This window comes from Neltuma alba, unplaced genomic scaffold (assembly GCF_004799145.2).
Source record: "Neltuma alba isolate B1F8T4 unplaced genomic scaffold, ASM479914v2 tig00013651_pilon, whole genome shotgun sequence".
NCBI classification, from domain to species: Eukaryota; Viridiplantae; Streptophyta; class Magnoliopsida; order Fabales; family Fabaceae; genus Neltuma; species Neltuma alba.
Genome location: NW_021637830.1, coordinates 22,684 through 48,051, shown reverse-complemented (window position 1 = coordinate 48,051; position 25,368 = coordinate 22,684). Strand labels below are relative to the sequence as shown.

Genomic DNA, 25,368 nt, shown 5'->3' with positions numbered 1-25,368 from the left:
TTCCAGTTCTCAATATAAGATTTTTTTTTTTACAGTATATATAAAAATTTTATATTTATGACCCAAAAATATTTGATAAATCCACTTCGCACGTTGCGAATTATTCTCTCCTAGTTTATTCTACGCTACTCTGGTTGGATGGAAAGAAATGTTTTATAGATATATATATATTTATGAAGATGGCTTAGATAGGATTGGTCAGAGTGAGGAAACAGTTCGCGGTCTATACTGTCACGATTAGCTTTTAAAAATTGATGAAATTTGATTTAATAACCCAGGTTAAGGAGGAGTTTGGATTAGTTTTTCAGAAGTAATTTTATAATATTTGAGTATGTGAGAATAATATCATCTCAAAAAAATACTTTTTTTTATAATTTTGATCTTTTCAAATAATCTCTAAATGCATCATTAGAGCTGCTTTCCTGAGCTTGAAACATGCTTAAACTTGATTCAAGTCTAGCTTATGATTGAACGTTTTTCATTTGGATGTTTTTCGTTCATCTGGGTCATTGTCAAAAGTAAGTAAAATTTAGAAGTTAGTGAAATGGTGCTATTGTTGACATTTTGTGCGTCTAGTTTGGTGTCTATGGCAGTCAACGTCCTCTCATGGTTTACTCTAGGAAGAGGCGTGAGAATTCAGGGTAGTTATGTATTCCACTCTTCAACTAGATTTTCTCCATTCAAAATAGTGTATGGCAGGGATCCTCCAAATCTGATACGAGTTGACTCTGATGACACAAGGGTGCATGACTTGTCTAATTTCTTGCTGAAAGAGATGCTATCCTACTGAACCTTAAAGAAAACTTGCGTGCGACCCAATCTAGAATGAAGTCCTATGCTGATGAGAAACGTAGGGAGCTCAATTTCAGCCTGGTGATATGGTTTACTTGAAAATTCAACCATATCGTTAGTGTTCTTTGGCTTCATGCAAGTTTGACAAGCTTTTACCTGGATATTTTGGTCCTTATCCAGTCCTACGTCGCATTGGTGATGTTGCCTATGAGCTACAATTGCCGCCTCAATTGAAGGTTCATCCTATCTTTCATGTTTCACTCTTGAAACCTACTTATGGTTGTCAACCACAGGATGTACCTCCTCCGCTACCTGTTACAGTAGATTGGGAACTCTTACTTGAACCTGACAAGATTTTAGACTCTCGGGTTGTTTATGACAAAGATGTTCCGAATGTTCACTTGCTGGTTCAGTGGAAAAACCGCCCTTCAGAGGAGTGTAGTTGGGAGCCTTACGATTTGATTGCTTCTCAGTTTCCCTCATTCAACCTTGCGGACAAGGCTTCTTTTCTAGGAGGGGGTAAATGATAGCGATCCACGTCCTCTCATGGTTTACTCTAGGAAGAGGCATGAGAATTCAGGGTAGTTATATATGCTATGTGGGTGTTTTATGTCTTATTTTATGGGTTGCTAGTAGTTATTTTCAGTTATGTTGTTGGTTATTATTCAGCAGTATTTAAACTCAATATGTTGACAGAATATGTTATGTATGGAATATTATTCAGACAAATTATCTTCCCTGTCTTTCTCCTAACTCCTCCTTTCTCCTCTTCTATTCTCTCTCTCTTCTCAAATCCTCTTTCTTCCTTTTCTTTCTTTACTCTTCATTCCCAGATCCTATCAGTGTCACACCTTTAGGGCATTTTATTCCAAATTGGATGCCCAATTTGCCCTCGCTCTCGTACAAAGAGTTTTTTCATTTACAAAATTTTTAAAAATACAATTTCTCTAAAAATTATCATATTATGTAAATTTATAACTTTATTTAGTTGTTTTGATAAACCGTTGGCACTTGTCATTACCAACAATTTTGTGTCATATTTATAAGTCACTTGTATCACAAACCCACAAATCAAGAAATGCATTAAATTGATAATTTTTTTCTACCTTTTGCCCTTATTAAAGAAAGAGTATTAGAAAAATAAGTCTTGTATTTTCTCTCACCTATTTAAGTCATTAGGGATAAAATTAAAAAAATTTTATTAATTACCCCACAAGTGACTTGTATTCAAGGACAAACTTTATATATATATATATATATATATATATAAGTGACTTATAAATAAAAACATAATGATAAGAATTATACTCCTCCGGTCCTTAATATAGGACCCAATTGTTGAGTTGGTTTTGGTCTTAAATATAAGACCCATTTCTCATATTTATCAATTTTCTCTAAATTATCCCTATGGATACTCCTTTAACCATAATCAAGTAGAAGAGGGAGAAGGGGTATTAAGAAAGATGATTATGTGTTTTATGAAAAATGTGTTACATTTCTTATAATTAACCAACTTACCTAACTTTCTTAATATAATCAAATTAGTTAAATGAGTTTTATATTAAGGATTGGGGGAGAACTAACAAACAACCAACCACTAACGGTGGATGTAATTCGCTAAAAAAACCACCAGTAATGTGTGGATTCTTTGCAAAATCACCATGATTGTTGGCAGCTTGAAATGAAATCATATTAGCACATGGCTGGCATCAGTCTTATAATTTAGTGTGTGGATTCTTTGTATACTTTTTTTTATTAAAAAAAAGTGTTTGTTCATCTAGACGAATGGGCCGGGCCCTGAGTCTCCATGCCTGAAAAGAAGACCAAATACTATGAGGGCGTAGCCCAAAATCGACATTTGGGTCTTTATCAGGAACATTTCGTTTAAAAATTAGGGTTTATGGTTTCCACCGATAAGTCTCTCAAGTCTGTTCTTGGCGCTTCATTCTGCCTCGCGAGCACAAACCATAGGATTTAGGCAGATTCATCTTTCAGGTCAAATTCTGCCCTCTTACTGGTATCATTCCTTTTAAGGATGATAGCTTCTTCTGTATTTTTAGTAGATACCTGTTGTGATCCTGTTGGGCAGTGGCGGATCTGTGAGTTTTTTTTTTTTTTTTGGGGGGGGGGGGAGGTATTTGTCCTCCACGGACAATGGATGGAAGATAGAACAAAAGAAGAAGAGAGGGATGGGGATCAGGAGAGTAAAAGAGGAGATTGATATGTCAGCACACACGCACACGCACCTTATCGCATTATTCTTCATTTAGCTCAGAAGAAGCATCTCCCTTTTTTTCGGTTATATCTGGGGCTTATATGTGTATATCTTTTTTTTTTCCCGATAAAAAGCCGCCGGAAAAAAGGATTTTCATTTTAGATTTGTCCTGCTGCAGTTGGGTTAGGTGATGCTGATTTTATTATCGTCCTTGTCCTTGTAGTTAAACACCCAAACCCAGCCAGGGAAAGAGAGCTCAAGTCTAATCTTGAAAATGCACGTGATGCTTAACATTTACTAGCTCTGTAGTATGGATTTAATGCGTTTTGTTTATTTTTGCTTGTGCAGGAAGTAGAGCTCAATTTCCAATAAGAAAATGTCGGGGTATGAATATTCTACTCTCAAGAGTAATCATTATATTACATCTTTTCTTTCGTGTGTACGGTGCGTGTGATCAGATATTTGTCATGCTTTTTGTTTTTCTCCTAAAAGATATCTTTGATAGGAAGCATGGCAGGTTCTTAAATGAGATCTTCTCATAATCTAATTGTTATTATTTTTGAATTAATGAGTACTGAGTTGGACATGTAACAGGCCAGTGACCCTGATAAGGCAATGCGATAACTGGTCACAAATTGACGTGTATTTTAAGCTGTCAAGTAACTAGATATTATGTCTAACTCCATTGTAATATGCATTCGATATGGACCTGCCTTTTTTTCAAGTTTTTATGCTTCATGGGCGATCCCACTCTGTATGTCGACCACTAATTGACGACATTTCATTGGGGTGTGACAAATATGTTGTGGGGGATGTATTTGCAGATTATTATGGTTCATAAAATATTGCCATGTGCTTTCTTGAGAATTATTATGGATTATATTTAGATTCGAACTCATCTGCAGCTTTAACTTTGATGAAGTCAATCCTTTTTTCATTGAATTGGAAGAGGAAAAACCAAGGATAAGAGTATGTGTCGTATTTGTTTATGAATGTTGGAAACCAATCATGATAGACTACTTAAAGTTTTCATTTGTCAACATTGTTCTGGATTCATTTAGATGAAGAGGAGCGTCTGATGTGTTTTGCTCATTTATTATGAATTGTTTCCTTTGCAGAGAAGAGGCTGTTGTTGCTGCTGAGACAGCTACACCAATTGCAGGTGAGCCAATGGACATCATGACCGCCTTGCAGCTTGTGCTGAGAAAATCACTGGCTTATGGCGGTCTTGCTCGGGGCCTTCATGAAGGCGCAAAGATTATTGAAAAGCATTCTGCGCAGCTCTGTGTTCTTGCTGAGGACTGTGACCAACCTGACTACGTAAAACTTGTCAAATCCCTCTGTGCTGAGCACAGTGTTAGCTTGCTGACAGTTCCTAGTGCAAAAACCCTTGGGGAGTGGGCTGGTGTAAGTGGCATTTAACTGTATCTTACTATCATCCCTTGCAAATATCATTCTCTCCAAATTTTAACTCTTAAAGATTTCTTTTGAACCTGAGGTTTTGAATAGTTTTATCAGTATATTTATACTTCTACAATATACAGCCTAATAGATTTGGTCTCCGTCATTGTTTCCTTGTCATGCTTCAGTTGTGTAAGATTGATTCAGAAGGAAAGGCTAGAAAGGTGGTTGGCTGCTCTTGTGTGGTTGTCAAGGTATGAACTGTGTATTGGCCATAGAAGCACATGTTCTTTGCTACTTGCCTGTTTTAATCTCTGGCTTATTGCAGGATTTCGGAGAGGAACATGAAGCCTATAACGTTGTTTTGCAGCATGTTAAATCTCACTGAGTTCTGGACACCTTCCTTTTTAGTTGGGGGTCTCGTTGGAATCAATGGTTGAGTCATTTTTGCCCGGGTAGCCTTAGTACCTGCATAGGCGTTTTAATATCTTAATACAATTTTGAACTGAATTGACTGTTATTTTCGTCACTAGTTATATATTCCAATTTATTAATGTTGTTATTAGTTGGTTTGATTATCTACGACATCAGGTGGACCATAAGGAATACTGAACCGAGGATTGATGCCAGAAAATCATCGTCGCCTTGATTGTTTCTAGAATTGTTTATCCTTCAGTTCATTGGCCACGTTATTATAGAGTAGGGTTAAAAAAAGATAACACTATCTTTTTCTCAAAAAGTTCATAAACATACTTATTAACAATGTGGACGGAACCAAGGCACAACCTTAAAGAGTGAATCCTTGTGGAACCTGGATCTCAAATGCGTTCCTTAAATTTGAATCTAAATTCATGAACTTGTTTCATCGATATGTCAGAATCGGGGGATTGTCCTTACGTTGTTCATATGCGCAGAAAAAAAGTTACAACTCTGTTTAGCTCTGTTTTGTGTATCATAAAAGAGAGGCACATGATTAGTTTAACCTTCTAGCCATAGTTTAGTTTGCATGTTTTAGGGAGTGTTTGGTATCATAGAAAAGTGCTTCTGTAAGATATCTAGATATCTTTTTACAAAATGAGTTAAATTTTTTTACATATTTATTTTGTGTATCATAAAAATATTTTTAAAATCATAGTTTTGTTTTCGTACAAACAACCTCTTAGTCAAATCAGTGTATAATACAGCAACATTTAGTCAAAACCCATATAATCACTAGTCATCCGCGTCAGCATCTTCAAACGGACCTACCCTGCTCTGTTGATCCTTGCATCAGGTTTTAAATCTCTAGGGACGGGCGCGTGACAGGGAGTACTCTGTGAGCATCCAACTATGAGGAGACGAAACTTGAGGGGCATAATTAAAATTACGCTGACTACTAGGGCGTTCAGCAAATAAAGACTAAAAGACATCGTTCTTGTTTTTAAAGAAAATAAAGACTTTAAATTTTATTTAAGAAGCCTAAATTATATTACCTTTGGTTTTTAACATAAAAACGAGTTGACTAATATGAATAGATTAAGAAAACTAGTTAAATTAGTTATTTGTAATAAATATGTATTATTTTTTAAAAAATATTCTTGCTAATCAAATGTATTGGTTAGAACTATTATTATTACAAAAAATATCTTAAAAAAATAGATAAATATAAAAGACAAAATAGATTGGGGTCTTATATTTAAGATTAAAATAAAAATTAAACAAGCTCTTATATCAAGGATAGAAAATAGTACGTGATGATAATGTTCTGTTGATTTTATAGAATTGGTTTTGAAGAACTACAGAAGAAATGCACTTTACTAAATGCGTTTGAAATTTTAAAAAATCGTATAAAGAGCAATTAAGCTTCTTTTTCTATTTAAAGAAAATATTAATATTATATGTATTAATATAAGAACTTCATCTTGCCCCCATAGCGCCATGAGTAGGTCCCTCCCTGATCCAGAAATACTCCTCCGGTCCTTAATATAAGACCCATTTAACTAATTTGATTAGATTAAGGAAGTTAGGTAAGTTAGTTAATTATAAGAAAAGTGACACATTTTTCCTAAAACACCATAGTAATCTTTCCTAATACCTCATCTCCTTCTTCTACTTGATTATAGTTGAGAGAGTATTCATAAGGGTAATTTAGAGAAAATTGATAAATATGAGAAATGGGTCTTATATTTAGGACCAAAACCAACTCAAGAATTGGGTCTTATATTAAGGACCGGAGGAGTACCTTTTTTCCTGAAAAAAAAAGATCATTCTTTTTAGAGTTATATATAAATATTTTTTATATGTTTAAATTAAATTATATTATTTTAAATAACTTGTCCAACCTGAATTAATCTTAATTTAAACCATTAATTTTTAAATTATTGTCTGGACCAATCCGATGTTCATACATTAGCATGACCCCGCATCATCCGCCATCACCAGTACTACTTCTTAAATCATCAGAAGGGGTACATGACCAAAGGTTCCAAAAATACCAAGAAATAAAAATTACGTTATTAAATTTATTCTAAAATAATAGAGTTTTTCTATTTTACCACTAAAATTGATAAAGTTGACTTTAGTGTTATACTTTTATTATCTCTCTCTCATATTTTTATTAGTATTAATTATCTTGACAATATCTTATATTTTGAATCAAAATTTTTTTTAACTAATGTCTTGTGTTGTGAACAAGATGGAGGACCACATTAGACTGGTCCGTGTTTAGACGCTGAGGCTCCAAGTTCCAGTTTGGCTTCCTCTTGGGTGATATCTCTCCTCAAAATTATCAAATTTGAATAACAATTATTTCTCTAGTCCTATTTATAAGTTAGCTTGAATATATTTTTTACAAGTCAGGAAAAATCATAAACTTTATTAATTCTCATTTAAAATTTAACTATTTTTTAATTTTATCCTTATAAAGAGAACAAAAAAATTTTCTCCCTCTATCCTATGAATAGAACTAGAAGGGCAGGTTCTAAAAATTTGTGCTGAAAAATAAATTGTAAATAATTGGTTCATGTAGTTGAAACTATACTTGTTGCAAATTAAGCCTTTATATATCATAGCTCAATTACAGTAATTTGCAAATAAGACTCTTATATTTGCAATTTTCTGAATAAATATTTGTACATTTTGTTTTATTAATTTTTTTTTCGTTTTAGCTTTGTCATGTTCATGATCAAAACAAATTCGTCTACAAATTTTTATATTTAAAACTGAAAGGAATATTAAGTATTATTAGGTGTGAATTAGAGTGGGCCTCGCCTATCACAGCCCAATATAGAAGCTAAGGTGTTACGCAGCCTAACATAATGACCCTGATTATTGATCGTTGGGTATGGTAGAAGCGGATACTGAGTTAAGATTTATATTCGTGTTTGGAGAGGTATTCATATTTAGTAGCCGATAATATTTCGAATAAAATTGTTTTTAGTAGAAAGATGTTTGTATGTAGCCAAACAAAAAAAAACCCCCTTAAGCACTGTTTGGTTCAAGGTTTATGGGGGGAAAAGAGGAGGGGAGGAATTTTTTTTTTCCCGGTTCTTTTGCACTCTCCATCCCTCTTCCTCCTTTCCTCCGGTTTTCCTTTTCCTTTTTTTTTTGGATGGGGCTGGTGTTGATTAATCCGCACTCTTTTTTTTTAAATTCCACAACTGCATATATCCAAAATTGGTGGTTTTTATTTTTTAGTATAAAAATTATTTAATTATTTGAGTAAATTTAAAAAGTCATATAAATTAGTTAACTATAATAAATATGACATAATTTTCTTAAAATGGTTACATGAGATTATCCGTTTATGAGTTAGGTAAATTAGTTTTAAAAATAATAAATATAAGAAAAAAATGAATTAATTTCTTATATTATTTAGAACTAAATATAACACCACGGTAACTTTTATATTAAAGAACAAAAAAAAATATTATTGTATTAAACAAGTCAACCACCCCTTGACCAAAGCATTCATAGACAAGTGAGTTTTCATTCCGCATTCCATTTAGTTCCGTTTTCCTTCATCTTTCAAGCCAGTAAATGACTTTGTATTGGACAAGTGAAAGTAGTTTTATTTCATAAAGCATAAATTCTTTTTTTTTTTTTGCTTTAAAGAGATGCAAAAAACCTACTAATATTAATAAGAGATCATGTTGGTCCCCTTTTAAAATACTCCTCCGGTCCTAATTATAAGACTCAATTGACTTATTTGACGAGATTAAGAAAGTAAGTTAAGTTGGTTATTTATAATAAACAAGTGTTGTCATTCCTAAAATATCCTTGCTAATTAAGTATATTGGCTAAAACTATCATTATTAGAAGGATTATCTTGGAAAAAAATGCATAAATATAAGAGACAAAATGGATTGGGGTCTTATAATTAGGACCAAATAAAAAGTCAAATGGGGTTTTATAATAAGGACCGGAGGAGTAAGTTCTTAAGGAATTAAGTCTAAGAACAGTCCAAGAAAATTATGGTAAACAACTTTAGAACTTGGAAATATTTAGAATATATAAGGTTGTACAACTCCTAACACGCCTGGTCAACTAAGGGCGACGCCAAAATGGTCAACAAAGTAAGAGATACCCCAAAAATCCGATACAAAGAATCTTTACAAGTTTCACGTTCACACACATTTCCCCTGTTGCTCTCTGACTCTGTATTATTATTATTATTATTATTATTATTATTATTATTATTAGACATTTCCTTCAGCATCAAGCCAACCACGCTGGCATCAAGTTAACGACTTCCTGGATCTCAATACTTTGATTCCATTTCAAAAAGGGAAGCTTCAACCTCAATTCATAATCAAATTCATTACTATTTCTTTTAGAAGTTGCAAGTGTAATTTTGAGATCATAAAATATTGAAACTTTCCTCTACTACAGAAAACTAATACTCCTGCTCATAAATATTAGAGCTGCATAACTAATTTATATATATTATACAAATTAGTTATATTAGTTTTTTTTAATAAATATATGTTGTTTTGTTCTAAAGTATTCCTTTTAAATATTTTCATTGGATATTATTCTTTTGATAAAACCCCTTTAACATGTATAATTAGTTGAAATAGTTTAGTAAAAAAGTTATGAACTTGATAAGAGATAGTGTATTAAGATATTATATTTAGAACTAAAACACATTCGTCTATTAGTATTCTGTTTTTATCATTATTTAAGATTGGAAGAAGCAGTAAACTTTTATTAGGTGGAAAATGAATATACATCCTTTGGTTTATTTTTTTAAAATATTAATTAATTTGATGAGATTGTTTTTCTTTATGGCTTAGATATAATAAATTGAGTTTATCATCATCATCATAAAGAGTTCTTTAGGAGTTCAATATTTTGAAATAATGAAATACAAATACCAAGCATAATTTAAGCAGTTTTTTCCCTTTAAAATAGTGAAACTTTTATCACATGAAATAAAAATATGGCAAGGTTAATAAATAAGTAAATGAATGAAGGAATAAAAAAGGGGGCACATGGCTCATTGGAGGTTTTTTTTTTTTGGGGCGGGGGTTGGTGAGGGTTGACCTTGTTTGAGTCAATGTACGGAGACAATAGCCATTTTGCTGCTGCCGTAGTAGGTTCATGTCGCGGATCACACGATAGTTGACTCTCGACTTGTATTTCAGATCCAGCAATCCATTTTAACAACCCTCATAAGAAACTACTATAACCGCGCCTCTTTTTTTTTTAATATAAAAATTAGTTTGATTTTTAATTTAATTTTAAATATAAAATTTCAATTTAATTTGTTTATCATGTTTATTTATTTTTTTAAAATAGTCATTATGGTAACCGCACATATTAAAAGTTTTTAACTAACACACATCACACGTGGTTAATAAAAGTATTTTAGAAAAAATAACATTTATTTATTTTAAATAACTAATTTTTTAATTTATTTAAATTAATCAACTAGTAAAAACCGAAAGTAATAGTAATTACACGTTATGATTCACTTAAACTAATTTGTTAGTATGAAAAAATATAGTTAGCTCATTAAATTTGTTTTAAATTGAATTTCTTTAAAAAAATTTTAAACAATATTAAATGAGATTGTGAATAAAGGGAAAAAAAACATAAAGAGTTATATTTAAAAATTAATTGTAAAGAAAAAATTGATAAATAAGTGTTAAAATACTCTCCAAGTGACTTACATTTTGGATTAAGTCATTCTTCTATAAGTAACTAATATTGTGAACCGGGAGAAATAAAAGAGAGGATTGAAAAATTGAGACTTGTGATCTTGAATTTTGAGACCAAAATCTGATTACAATATACTCCTTAGATTCTGTCTCGATTTAAAATATAAGTTTCAAAATTCTTAAGAAATGTAGTTTTTTTATTATAAGCCGTAATTTGAATTTATCTGATCATTTAGTTTTTTTTTTTAATTTTATTCTTAATTAATTATACATGTCTCTGAACTCTCTTTTTTATTTATTCTCTCTCATTTTTTTTTCCTCATTCTCTTCCTCACTCACTTTTTTTTATAAATAAGAATATTTTAGAAAAATAATTTATTTTTTTATATTTATTGTCTTTAATCAAATTTTTGAGTTGCATAATTTAATTATTTGAAACTTATATTTTGAATTAGAGAGAGTATATTTTAGAGATATATGAAATTTTAATATGTTTCATTCATACTGATCTCTCTCATACACTCTCTTCATAAATAAAAATATATTTTAAATATATTTATTATATTTAATTGTCCTTTTAACATATACTATAATTTACTTATTTGTAAGTTATGAAAAAGAATGAAAGGAATATTTGAAAACAAGGAAAAAAATAGGTTGAGTATTTGTTATTGGAGATGGTTCCGTGATTATTTGGCATGTAAAAGCACCAACCCTGGGAACTGATGATTCGAAGTCCTCACACAAACAACTGATGGTTCAAATGCTTTTAACTACAACCATATTAAATTACTACTTTGTTCGAATAGACCTTTTTATTACGTTCATAAGCCATGTTATTAAATTTTTTATATAAATATGTCGACTTTGTTTTTCTGAAGTATAGCATATATTAATAATTGGGAAGATTTATTTTCATTAACTCTGTTTTAAAATTTGGTAACATTTATTGCTATTTCATATATTTTGTTATAAAATAATAATTTACACAATAACAAATCAAAGGTAAAATACAATCATATTAGTAATTCAATGAGGTGATTATAAATAAGACAAAAAAATCTTCTCCTTTTATCTTATAAATAAGACCACAACAACATTCAAGATAGGAAGGAGTATGATTTATTTTATTTCACTCGTCCTATCTATACGAGTATGATTTACTTCACTCATTCTAAACTTTCCATGTGCTTATACTTAAATTAATACAAAATTTAACCTTTATTAATTTTATTTTAAAATTAAATAGTTTTTTTACTTTACCTTATTTGATTTTATATACTTTTTTTAAAAAAAATTTATTGCACAATAAACTAAAACTAAAACTGTACGTTTATATGATGAATTTGATAGGATCACTTAAACTAAGGACAAAAGATATTCTCCATTTTTATAAATAGGAATAGAGGAATACATTGTATGCAATTTAATACTTTTTTAATCAAATTACATGTAAAAAGGGTTGAAATTAGTTAGTGGTTTCTTTTTTGTCAAAAAAGGTATTCTAGAACTACCCTTGATTAACGTTAAATGGTTACGTCACTTCCCAATAAATTGAAAGTTAATCATGTGAAGGGCACTTTTGAAGGAAAAAAATTATAAATCCTTTGCTAAATTCAACAAAGAAACTCATAATATGGATCATGAAAAATACTTTACAAGGGGACTTATTATAAACCGAAGGCGGTTCATGAGGCTGTTAATAAATTCGAAGAAACTTTTTTTGATTGCTTCAAATAAGCCAAACTACTAAAAGAAAAGAAATTAAAAAAAAAATAGAAGAAGAAAGTTAACCAAATAAAAAAATGGAATAAGGGTTGGTGGAATAGGGTTGTTGAATCATGAATGAGAAAGAGACGAAGAAATTTGTGGACGGAATCACCAACTCTCCACAAAGAAATCGTCTCGTGCTTTGTGCTGCCAACGCCATTCCTCGCTCCCTTGCATGAAGCTTCCTTTCCCACTTCTCTCAACCACCCTCTCTGCCTGGTACCTTCCTTCCTTTATTTATTTATTTCAATTTAATTTCATCATTCACAATACACCCCACTTCATTTAAAGTTGGGAAAATTGGCCATAAATCTCCTAACTGAAATCTCTCTTTTAGAGAATGGGACCTGACATGATAAAAATGAGCCTGGTATTTGGGTGTGAAAACTGAATATTCGTAAAAGGTCACTTTCTTGTTATAAAAGCTTATTGCATCAACAGGAAGCTAATTGCATATTTAATCACTGTTGTGTACACTGAAAATTACCTTTTATAAGGCTAATTTGGTCCTTTTTTAATCACTGTTGTGTACACTGAAAATTTCCTAGCATTTTCAAGATGTTTTGTTCGGTCCAATTCTCTAAATAAATTTCAGTTGGGGGTTTATGACGAATTTTCCTTTTAAATTTCCTTCTTAAAAAATAAATACGATATCAAATTATGTAAACTTAATTAATAGGAAAAATGATATAAAAAGAAGTTGAAAATTGTAACATTTCAATTCATATATCTAAAATGTCAAAATTCTAGAGGAGGAAGTAGTGTCTGGCATGGTATTTTGTAAATATAGTCAAATAACTAAAATACCATTGTATTAGATTTTTTTTTTTAAAAAAAAAAAGCAATCGAACTTGTCATTCTCAATGTATTTCTTGTCATTAGTTGTTCAACACTGGTTATTATCACTTGAAATTTATAAATAAATAACTTGTCATTATCAATGCATTTCTTGTTATTGGCTGTTCAACACTTGTCATTACTAATTCATAACTTATTAATAAACTTTTTGACGCAATAGTATTTTTGTCATTTAAATATATTTGTAAAATATTAAATTAAGCATCATTTCTTTACTTAAAATTTTTACCATTTAAGTACCTAAATTGAGATATTGTAATTTTTAACCTTTTTTATGTCATTATGTAGGCCCAACAAAAGAAATTGACATCGTGGTTCTCCTATGCTGAAAATTAAAAAGAAGTCCTTTATAATCTCTCTATGAAGAGTATGGCTTATAAATTATGCGACTTGTAACATTTTTCATGGTACTCCATTAAATCTTAAATATAAGTGCTAATTGAGAAGTCTCTTTTAATTCTAAATATAAGATCTTAGTAATTTTTATTACTCCTTCACTAAAAGAAAAAAAACTTTATATTACTCCCTGCCCTCCATTTCTTTTATTTAGGGAGAATTAGAGAGAAGAACCAATAGGGAGTGATATTTATGAGGGAAGATCGTAAAAATTAAAATTATTTAAAAAGACCAAATATTCTAATATAAATCTAAAAATACCATATTGTCCCTTTCCAAATCTCTTATTTCTCCTATATTCCATCCTACATTTTATTTTTAAAACTAATACGAATTAATAAAATTTACCAAATTAAACCTTATTTCTCTTAAAGTTTACAACCTACGTAAAAATTGATTAAAAAAAATATGCAGGCATTGTTTAGTGATGTGAAAAATTAAATTTTTATTTTCTTCATAAAAATTAAAATTTTGAAAAAAAATGAAAATAAAAGTTATGTAATTTTGTTAAAATTTATATTATTATATAATTTATTACATACACAATTTTAAAAAAAAATAAAAACTTTGCATAATTAATTTCTTATTTTATAAGAAATTTATGTCAGATTTAAAACAACAAGTTCATGTAATGACAAGAAATTTAAAGAATTCAGATAACTATTATAACTTTATAAGACCCCTCCTCAAAATCATTTCACAAAAGCCACCTAATTATATGACATATTAATATAAATAAAATATAAGATATGAAAAATTAACAAATATAAAAGAAATTGTATTTCACTTGAACGAATTACAACAAGGGGATATGTCCCTAAAAATAATTTTTTGTAAAATAAACTAATTTTCAGTATGTTAAAATTTCTACCAATATTTTATAATCAATTGATTAAGATCATTAAAAAAAACTATCATTTTCCAAAAAAAATAAAAAAAACCTTATTATCATTTGTTTATATTGTGATTTATTATATGATTTATTGAAATTTTTTATTGAAAATATTTTCTGGAATACAATTAAGTATTGTCCAATAAAAGCAATCGTGGTTACATATTTTGCATAAAATTACAAAAGATTATCTGAATTTTTTAAATTTCTTAGTATCCTATGATTTTTTTATTTCTAAGTCTAATATAAATTTCTTATAAAATAAAAAACAAATTATACAAATTTTCTTTAAATTTTTTAAAGTTATGTATATAATATATTATGTAATAATCTAAATTTTAATAAAATTATACAAATTTTATTTTTAATTAAAATTTGTCATGGTTATAACAAAATTTTATTTTTATAAATAAAATAAAATTTATTTTTTTGAATTATGTTTACGTATTTTTTAATTGATTTTTTACGCAGGTTATCAATTTTGAAAGAAATCAAGTTTAATTTAGTAAATTTTATTAATTTGTATTAGTTTTAAAAATAACATGTAGGGGGAATATAGGAAAAAATATCGGAGGTTTAGACAGGAACAATATGATATTTTTAAATTTATATTTGCATATTTGGTCTTTTAAAATAATTTCAATTTTTATGATCCTCTCTCATAAATATCCCTCCCTATCGGTGCTTCTCTCTAATTCTCCCTTTTATTTATTTTCTTATTGATTTCATTTTAATTTCAACAATCACACTCCCACCCGCAAAATAAATACTTATTTCAATTAATTTTTGTGTCTTCAATTCCTCGTCAACTAAACTATATTTAACGTCAATTAAACTATCTCAAACGTGGATGTGTGTCATAAAGAGCATTAAAAATGAAGTCACACAAGTCATAATGTTTATGGCCCATAAATAATGTAATTTGCAATGGTTTTCATATTATGCATTATTTTTAGGGAGAAAGACACCAATATATCCCTAAATTTGTAAATTTCAATTCGGATTTTGAAATTGCCTAATCACTGTGAAAATCTAGGGCTGAATTTTGTAGCCAAATTATCTATATGCTCTTAATTTGAGATCTAAAAAACAAAATAAAATGACAAGAATAGTTTAAAAAGTGACAATTGTAATTTATCAAATAACATCGACAACCAAGGCGGTGACAACTAATTTCACGAAGAGAATTGGGTTATTTTACAAAAGCCTAATTCCAAAATATTCATTTAGTCCATTTATAAATCAGTTCCAACATATTTTATAGAAATTAAGAAAAATCTTAAATCTTATTAACTCTTTTTTAAAAATTTAACAGCTTTCAAATTTTATCTTTATATAATATATATTATATTTCGTGAGAACAAAATTTATAGAATAGTAAATAAATTGTAAAATTATACGTTCAAATAAACAACAATGATAGTGACCTATAAATAGGTAAGATTTATTCATCTAAATTAAACCCTTCGTGATGGAGAAATAGTTTCAAACCCAATGTATTAGATTATGCTCAAATTACATTCAGGGAAAACAACATATAAATGACATTTTAATTTGGGAATCCTAAAATGAATACTTGAATAAGGAAAATCTTATTTTCGTCACATGAAACAAAATAGGGATTTCAAAATTAACTAGAATGACCAAACTGTCTTAAGTATCTAAGAAAAAAGATATTGATCCAATATTGCATGTCATTTTATGTTCTACCCCGTCACAAAGAACAAAAAAACTCCATCACAATGTCAATTATTTGACAAAGATATTTCATCAACCCAACACAATTACTTCTCATGTTAAGTTCAATGTAGCATCTCATTACTCCACTGTCTCTATTAACAACAAACTTCACAATATTATTACTATTGAAATTCAACCTTCCCATTTATGTAACCATTGTAGAGCTTCTGCAAATTTTCCTAAATTACAATCTATTATCCCCACAAACAAATAATTCTAAACTCTATCTGACACTAACCCTATCCCAAACTAACCAACTCTATGTTGCCGTATCTAACCATTCTCACAAGTTAAAAATAAAAATCAACACCCCAACATGAAGAACCTTAACTTACCTATTGTCGTACCATCATCTCTCTCTCAACCTAAAAAAACTAAGTTAGCCAAAACCCAAACCTTATCCAAAACTAGCCTACCCGTATGTTTAAATTTCTAATCATTCTCACACCTAAAAAAAAAAAAGAACCAACACCCCTGTATAAACAACGTTCAACTTATGTAACGCAGCACCCCATCTCCTCTAAATCTTCAACTTACTCAGAATCCAAAACTATCAAAATGAAAAAATAGAACACCACAACGATGGTAGGAGGATCAAAAGAGTCATGATTTCAAAAAAATACTTATACTTTTAAACCAGCACCTTCTCCTTACCTTCTAATAAGCTTTACACACATTCTGTCTCCTTTCTTTCCTATTAAAGTAAGTTCTTCTGGTGCTAGTGAATGTGAGTCCCACGTTTTGTAATTGATAAGGGCAATTTCATCATTCCAATTAATTCAAAATTCATATTTAGTCTGAGGCGCTGAAAATGATATTAGCCTTATTTAAATATCCATTTTGGGATTTTGAAGTTAAAGTGTCATTTTTGTATCATTTTTCCTTACATTTACATGTTACATTGTTACTTAGTAAAATGTGTCATTTGAAACCAAAAAAATGAAACGAAGCTATTAGGCATTGCCCGACAACGACATGGATACTTGTATTTTATGGTTTTACTTTTTGACTAATATTTTCTTTTTCTCCTACAAATATTATAATCTTACAATAATTTTTTATTTTTAATTAATTAATGTATTTTATCTTCGTCTGTGTGTTTTTCCAGCTTTTACATGGGGAAGTTCACCAAAAACAAAAAAGCACGAGGAAGTGCACATTTTATTTTATACAAAAGCATGCAACACATTCACCCCTCCTTGCAGAAGTTCGGATTCTCGATAATTTATAGGGGAAGTTATAGAAAAATCCCAATTAAAAGTTTATTAATTAGTCCCTCTTAGCCTATGATATTAATACTACCCCGGTTCTTAATATAAGACCCTATTTAATTTTTATTTTGGTCCTAAATATAAGACCGCAATTCACTTTGTCTCTCATATTTATACATTTTTTTCAAAGTAATGATTCTAACAATGATAGTTCTAGTCAATACACTTGATTAGTAAGGATATTTTAGGAAAGACAACACCTATTTAGGACAAATAACTAACTCAACTTACTTTCTTAATCTCCTCAAATTAGTCAACTAGCTCTTATAATTAGGACCGGAGATAGTATTTTACATGTCATAACGTGACATTTTGCCATAAATATGACCTATTAGTAATTAATTTTTTTAGTTGAGATTTTTTTTTATTTCCTCCAAGTTCTTTTGAAATTGATGTTATGTAATTTCACAAACATGTATTATATTAAGAGCTATAAACTCGATTTAAATGTTTGAAAATGTGAAACTTACCTTTAAAATTGATGAAACTATATTCTTCTTCTTTTCCTTTCTTTTAAATTCTCAATCATTTTCTTTAGGTTCTAAGTATCTAAAATCATTTGGATTAGAAGTCAGGAAAACAAACTCTCTAGATACAAGAAATTTTCTAATAATCCTTTCTTTTTCAACACACACGTATTGCTACGTATATTAATCAATATAGATTGGTTATTTAGACAGTTTACGTGTGCTCTAAATATGTCATTATGTTGTTGATGAGCTTAAGATAGAGAAGAGTGTTTATTAGACAATTCACGTGCACTCTAAATAATAATTTTTCCCACATGTATTTAAAATGGAAATTCTTTATTTTTTAACTGTCATTTTTAAAAAGAAAAATGTTATTTCTATTTATTAATATTGAATATTATCTTATTTTCAATCACTTGTGGGAGTCCAAGACAATGGTAATTACTAAAATATATATTAAGGGCATATAAGAAAATTTTAAAAAATTATGACATATTAATTATTTCTTAATTTATGTGATAAAAACAATTATAGAAGAAACGGAGGAAGAATTAGTTCGGAAAAATCTTTCACTCAATTAATTGATTAGTTCAACTATGTTTTCTGCTACTTTTAATTAATTATGCCTTAATAATAATTATCTAATTGGTCCACAGTTAATTAATTACGCCTTAATAACAAATAATTAATTACTTTTACCTTCTTAAAAAATCAGGCTTCCTGGTACTCGAAAGTCATCCATTATCTATTAATTAATTAGCTTGAACTTTTCTTTAATTTAAATGTTCTGCTCTTGCTTTGGCTTCGGCTCCCTTGTCAAAAGGGTTTTTTTTTTTTTTTTCCTGTTAAAAAAAATTATTGGTTGCTCTATTTGTTGTGCCCTCGCCCCTCACAGTCTTTCCAGAAGCTTGTCACTTAGAAGTACTGACCTATAATGGTTATAGGCATCTTTTTTTAAATGAAGTGTTTTATGAAAATTGTAGGAGCTATTTAGGGTATCTATTCTAGTCTTAGATATTAATTCATTTTATTTCTCAAATTTATAATTTTTTTGCCAAACTCTTTTAACTAATTGTATATGTGAAAAGGGTTTCCAATGATCAAAGAGAATATTTTGAAGAAACGAACTTGCATTTATTGTAATCAATATAATTAACTGGACTAATTTCTTTTAAATTAATTATCTAATTTTTATATTTAAGATTAAAGGAGCATTAATTAATGGATCCTCATACAATTTGCAAGCCCCGTATATTATTAACAATAATAAAATAATTATATATATCTCCTATATTTATAAGGTATAAATATGGTGTTAGCTCTGGTAAAAAAAAAAAAAAGCTGTTAGCATTTTCCGGCAAACAAAAAGTTGGGCCCAAAAATTAGGTGGGAAAACTGTTTCGGCATGGAAAGGGCAAAAAACGATACAATCAATTCAAATTCCACTGTCATCAAGGTGGGGATTAGTCCGCGTGACGAACTAATATTTAAACTCTTATTAGGAGAAATGTCTATATTTATTATCTAACAGTTTCTAATAAAAGAATATCTATACTGTAGTGAAAAAAGTTTTGCTGTCATTAACACCAAATCAAACATTTATTTATTATTTTTTTTAACAAAGCAAAATCTTTATCGATAGAGGAAACAGAATACAACAGTTGGAAAAGCAGTGCAGATCAAAAGTTAAAAACTCGACAGACAGAGCTACCCAATTCCCACACAAATTCAACCTCAATTTTTTTTTGATAAAAAAAAGGAAGAAGAAGCAGCATACGCCTTTATGCAGCCAAAAAAAAAAGGGGAAGGCATAAAAGAAAAAGTCAAACTAAAGTTATATAGCTTTAGTGTGCCTATTTCTATCATCTAATAAGTTGGTTTTAATCTAATCTTAAGCTGCTTAATTACATTAAAATACATACTAATATTATCATAATTGGAATTTTCATGTTTAAAGATAACATTATTTTTAACTTGAAGATAACTCATTTCTTATATCTAGACTCTACAAAGACCATGTTATCTCATGAAGCACTAAATACTAACGTCAAAATCCAGTCATTACATCAGATTTTTCAGGATCCTACTCGTGAAGTTACATTGGAAAGAAAAAGGTGCTCTCAAGTTTCAAAATAATTATTGCAAAAAGCATATATATAATGTTGCGCAACATTCATTCTAGTCATCATATATTTGGTAGACAATCGGCCATGAAAGCAACCAAGCAATAAAATAGTACAATTTATTTTTTTCCGAAAATTAGGAACATAATATTTACGAGTTTTAATATGAAAGTCTGACTTGTAAATATTAATTTCCTTAAAATTTATTAGTATTAAATGAAATTTGGAAGCCTATTAATATTTCTTTTCTTACTTGAAAATTGACCCCATGGGTGATTTTTCCTTTCCCCCCATATAAAGACTAGTTTTTAATTTACAGATAATATGTTTTATGACAAAATTTTTATATAATTTTTAAAATATATTACTTTGAGTATACCACTCACTACTTACAAATAATTCTCCAAGTTTTATATTCTTTTAGTTGTAAATATTAGACTTATTTATAGTGTAACTTACATTACAAAATAAGTCTTACATTTAAGACCAAAATAGTACTATATATGATTAAAAATTAATATACAAGCCTGTATAATTTCATCTCTTTTTCAATAAGCTTTTGTAGTTTCTTTTCTTTTTTAATTGGATTCTTATAATTTTCTCAATTACACGTACTGATCCCTACATTTATAACTTAATTTGTAAGGAAAATGTTGTGAGTAAGATGACTCACACTTTCATTAATTTGGCCTCATATATCCAAAAAAATTAAAGTAAATTATAAATTAAAAATAGATTAAAACTCTATATTTTATTCCTTTATTTTATTTTTAAAAAAATTTATATTTTGAATTTTGAAATGATTTATATGCCATTAATATCTAAGTACCGTGGAATGATTTTTCCATATTATTAATTAATTAAGAAAAAAAGAAAAAGACTGGAGCAAGATTTAAACAGGAAACTTTTTCCACTCAGCAGAAAAACAAGTCCAAAGAGAGAGAAAAGAAAGAAGAAGAACAATAAAATGGTGGGAATAAAAGAAAAGTAATACTCCGTATTTGATTTTGTATTGGGGTTGGTAATTCTGGTAGGCACTTCTGGTTTATATAAGGCCATGCCTCCATTCCACTTTCCATTGTCAAGCCAGATCATCTTCTTCACTCTCTAACGTCTTCCTTCTCTCTCTCTCTCTCCCCCCTCCTCACCAACCCCCGCCACAGACCATTCTCTTTCTTTTGCTTGATCCTACGCTTCGTTTCCATTTCTTCGTCTCTGTTTACGGACAATCTTGACGCCACCCACCATGCCTGCCGCCGCCGCCGACGCTACGACCACCCCATCAGGTTCCGGCCAAACCATCTGCGTCACGGGCGCCGGTGGCTTCATCGCCTCTTGGATCGTCAAGCTTCTCCTCGAGAGAGGATACACTGTTAGAGGCACCGTCAGAAATCCAGGTTTGTATTGATCCCGCCGATTTTTAATGAAATCAAAATTCATGTTGCACGTTATTTATCTTTCTGAGATTGATTTTTGGTTTTTCTCTGATGTGGGTGTTTTTGAAATCTGGTGATCAGATGATTCTAAGAACGCACACTTGAAGGAGTTGGAAGGAGCGCTGGAGAGGCTAACTCTTCATAAGGTTGATCTTCTTGATCTTGAGTCTGTGAAAGCTGTTGTTAATGGCTGTGATGGCGTCATTCACACGGCCTCTCCCGTCACAGACAACCCCGTGAGTCTCTCTCTGCCTCGTCTTTACTCTTTCAATTCATACAAATTTCCTCTCACTCATGGTTTTGCCGTTTGGGAGGCGAGAAAATGGATGGGAAAGACAAGAAAAAGAAGCGTGCATTCAAATATGAAATGATTAATAATTATCAGTAGCAGGAGTACCATTTCATAATTCAATGCCTGGCGGGTCCCGCCATTAAGGTATCCTCTCATGAGGATGGTAATTCTCTTGCATATATTAAGATCCACATTACCAAACCAAAACAAACAAACGATCTGACTCTGAATAAACAGTGGTTGGACCTGCGAAGTTACATGGAAAATGCATTTAATGCGAGAATGAAGGCATAATAACAAAAATAATGAAATGACACAGGAAGAGATGGTGGAGCCGGCAGTGAATGGAACAAAGAATGTGATCATAGCAGCTGCAGAAGCAAAAGTGCGAAGAGTGGTGTTCACGTCATCCATTGGAGCAGTTTACATGGACCCCAGCAGGAGCATTGATGCGGTGGTTGATGAGTCTTGCTGGAGCAATTTGGAATATTGCAAGAACACAAAGGTACTTCCACTTACCCCATTCTCATCTCAATCATAAATGCCCTGATGTTCATATTCTGGAACTAGCGAGGCATCAAAATTGTGTACAACACAAGCCCTTGGATTGGCCTTACTTGTGTTAAGATTAGATTCGAGTGAAGTGGTTAATTTGTGGGAAATTTTGGTGACGCTGATATAACGAGGGATGGGATGGATTTTGCAGAACTGGTACTGCTATGGGAAGGCAGTGGCAGAGCAAGCGGCATGGGATGAGGCAAAAGCAAGAGGGGTGGATTTGGTTGTAGTGAACCCAGTGTTGGTGCTGGGACCATTGCTTCAATCCGCTATAAATGCTAGCACAATTCACATCCTCAAGTATCTCACTGGCTCTGCCAAGACCTATGCAAATGCTACTCAGGCTTATGTTCATGTCAAGGATGTGGCATTAGCCCATATTCTGGTTTATGAGACTCCTTCTGCCTCTGGTCGTTATTTATGTTCTGAGAGTTCCCTCCACCGTGGAGAGCTGGTTGAGATCCTGGCCAAATACTTCCCAGAATACCCAATTCCTACCAAGTAAGTCAATTTTTATTCACTTATGCCGAACATTATCTTCTGTTCATTATTTCTACTAAGAGAAACAGAAGCACTCAGTTTTTGGTCCTAATGACTAGGAATTCTTAAGAATACTTGAACAAATTTTCTCGTTGAAGTGGCAAATGATGATAGGTTGTTGTGTAAGGAGGAAGATGAGGAAATTTGAGTTGATGGTAAATCTAAGTAACATTAAGCCACATTTTTTCATTTCAAAGGAAGTAATTAATCTTCATCTTTAACACTGGAATATTGGGATATCCCATCCGGGGTAGTTGGAAAATGACACAACACTTAATAAATAATAGGCAGCCATCCTCTGGCTTTCATGTCATCCTTATTAGGTGAGAACCAATGTTGAACAATGATAGGCCTACCATGAATGACTTTTCTTTTTGTTTTTTTTTTTTGGGCTTGACTTCTGGAAAAAAAAATATGGAGATGGATATTACGTAGAAAGAGGGGTCCATTTGGTACACCAACTTTGTCTTGATTGTATTTATCTGATCCACAGTTGAATTTCAAACCAAAAGAAGCCTGTGAACCACAATTTAATCTATTTTAGTACCAAAAAATGGGGCCTAGAAGTTCTTACCTAACCCAATGTCCTTGTCAGACCATCTGTTTCCAGTATTTCAAGGGCCTGCGTGGTTCTTCATTATTACTCTAATTTTGACTCTGTTGCGTTGAGGGGGTCAATAATTGGCTTTAGCTTATTTCCTAACAACATTACATCATGCTTATGCTTTCTTCTTGTAAAAAACTTGGTGGGTGGATACATTGTCTGATCATGAACCTTTGTTTTTATGCAAAACTGAGAAGAATGCATTTCACTTTGACACGTTTGAATTTTTAACTATAAATATATGGCACAAGCAGATGTTCAGATGAGAAGAATCCAAGAGCAAAACCCTACACATTTTCTAACAAGAAGCTGAAGGATTTAGGACTAGAGTTTACGCCAGTGGATCAATGTTTATACGACACCGTCAAGAGCCTGCAGGACAAAGGCCATCTTCCTCTTCCCACCAAGCAAGCAGAATCTGTTCAGATTAAATCCTAGACATACAGTTTAATCAGTTATTACTGCCCAAGTAATTAGTTCCCAAGTATTGTTTATTATTATTATCATTAAAGATGAAGAGAAGCAGTTTTTAGTAAGCTGGGTCCACACGAAGCTATTGATGAGAATATTTAAGATTAGAATTGTGAATGTGTTGGATATCTGTATCAGACTTCAGACAATTCCTTCCAACGGTTCTTCTCTGTAAAAGTAGTAAAATCGATCAATATATTTGCTTTTCCTTACTCATTTTAACTTGTCAACGTTTGTTTAGTCTGGTTTCTCTCTTTTTAACTTTGAATTTATCATCTATGTGTTATCTTTTCATCTTCTAATCCATCTTTAATCGATCTAGTTTGCACGTTACCCAATTTAGTTTGCTCTAAATTTCTTGTGGGACTTGAACATGGACTTATCAAAGCTAAGACTTTCATGTTGGGTTAAAATATTTCTCTTGAAGGGATGAGGAACCAATCAGAGATAAACAGAGACTTTTAGAAACGTCAAAATCGATTCAACCATAAATAATATTAATATGAATGATTGGGTCAATGACTATGGCAATAATGATTATCTTTAAAACGGTTGTTAACTTTAGTTTTGAAACTAGTAATACGCTACTCCATCTTGTAATCCTCTTCATCTAAGTTATATTCTGCAGTTAATTTTGTCAAAAACTTAGCTACTACTTAATACTACTCTCGGTTCTTAATATAAAAGTTAGCTAACTAATTTGAATAGATTAAGAAAACTAGTTAAGTTAATTATTTGTAATAAGTAGCTGTTGTCTTTTCAAAAATATTCTTGCTAATCAAATTTTGATCCTCAATATGATACTCTAATTCATTTTGTCTCTCACATTTATTTATTTTTTTCTAAGGTAATCCTTGCAACAATGGTAGTTCTAGCCAATACGTTTAATTAATAAGGATATTTTAAAAAAGACAATAATCATTTATTATAAATAATTAACTTAACAAACTTTCTTAATCTAATCAAATTAGTAAACTAGCTCTTACATTAAGGATAGAAAGTGATATATATAAATAATAAAATGTATAAAAGGAATTATGTACAGCAAAAAAAATTAAACTAAATTTAAAATTTCCGTTTATTAGTCTCTTATCCGGTCAAGAGTTAAGATTTTTAAACATTTTTTATCGGTAAACGGGACATGTAATTTCCACTCGTCTTTGAAATGTAAATAATTATAGGTTGCCATTAGTGTATAACTTTCGTTATGAAGACCTCGAACTTACTGGTTGGCCATGTGAAAAACTCTCTTTCTTTCCCTTTTTTTTTTTTTGTGTTGTCAAAGAAAGTCTCATTCATTTGATAATTGGGACTTATATGTGACAGCTTTGTTAATGCGGTTGAAAGGAAAAATAAAATAAACAAGTTTTTAGCAATTTGGGTCCATGCGAATCTATTG

At 30.5% G+C, this 25,368-nt stretch overlaps 2 protein-coding genes and 1 long non-coding RNA gene across 4 annotated transcripts; 2 read left to right on the top strand and 1 right to left on the bottom strand.

Moving 5' to 3' along the window:
• Nucleotides 1–1,118: 1,118 nt before the first annotated feature.
• On the bottom strand, nucleotides 1,119–23,816 carry LOC114738686 (uncharacterized). Its single transcript, XR_003739553.1, has 3 exons — nucleotides 23,731–23,816; nucleotides 19,423–19,425; nucleotides 1,119–1,130 (listed from the first exon to the last, which is right to left on the bottom strand). It is a non-coding gene; the product is annotated as an uncharacterized LOC114738686 (long non-coding RNA).
• On the top strand, nucleotides 2,718–5,037 carry LOC114738685 (40S ribosomal protein S12-like). 2 transcript variants are annotated; one of them, XM_028926743.1, is made up of 5 exons: nucleotides 2,718–2,787; nucleotides 3,356–3,391; nucleotides 4,126–4,414; nucleotides 4,597–4,662; nucleotides 4,737–5,037. In XM_028926743.1, the coding sequence occupies exons 2-5, from the start codon at nucleotides 3,384–3,386 to the stop codon at nucleotides 4,794–4,796; spliced, it is 423 nt and encodes a 140-aa protein (XP_028782576.1). In that variant the 5' UTR covers nucleotides 2,718–2,787; nucleotides 3,356–3,383; the 3' UTR covers nucleotides 4,797–5,037. The 2 variants fall into 2 exon arrangements, with proteins under 2 accessions (XP_028782576.1, XP_028782575.1); XM_028926742.1 differs by having other exon boundaries at nucleotides 2,720–2,809.
• LOC114738684 (cinnamoyl-CoA reductase 2-like) lies at nucleotides 21,178–24,191 on the top strand. The gene is made up of 5 exons (XM_028926741.1): nucleotides 21,178–21,465; nucleotides 21,586–21,740; nucleotides 22,116–22,301; nucleotides 22,503–22,855; nucleotides 23,753–24,191. The coding sequence occupies exons 1-5, from the start codon at nucleotides 21,315–21,317 to the stop codon at nucleotides 23,934–23,936; spliced, it is 1,029 nt and encodes a 342-aa protein (XP_028782574.1). The 5' UTR covers nucleotides 21,178–21,314; the 3' UTR covers nucleotides 23,937–24,191.
• Nucleotides 24,192–25,368: the final 1,177 nt, after the last annotated feature.

Bases quoted from the DNA above. Each gene is read 5' to 3' on its own strand.
- LOC114738685 (XM_028926743.1), top strand. The intron at 4,415-4,596 runs GTAAGTGGCATT...GTCATGCTTCAG, and splicing joins CCCTTGGGGAGTGGGCTGGT to TTGTGTAAGATTGATTCAGA. The intron at 4,663-4,736 runs GTATGAACTGTG...GGCTTATTGCAG, and splicing joins GCTCTTGTGTGGTTGTCAAG to GATTTCGGAGAGGAACATGA.
- LOC114738684 (XM_028926741.1), top strand. From the start codon at position 21,315: ATGCCTGCCGCCGCCGCCGACGCTACGACCACCCCATCAGGTTCCGGC. The intron at 21,741-22,115 runs GTGAGTCTCTCT...GAAATGACACAG, and splicing joins CTCCCGTCACAGACAACCCC to GAAGAGATGGTGGAGCCGGC. The intron at 22,856-23,752 runs GTAAGTCAATTT...TGGCACAAGCAG, and splicing joins GAATACCCAATTCCTACCAA to ATGTTCAGATGAGAAGAATC.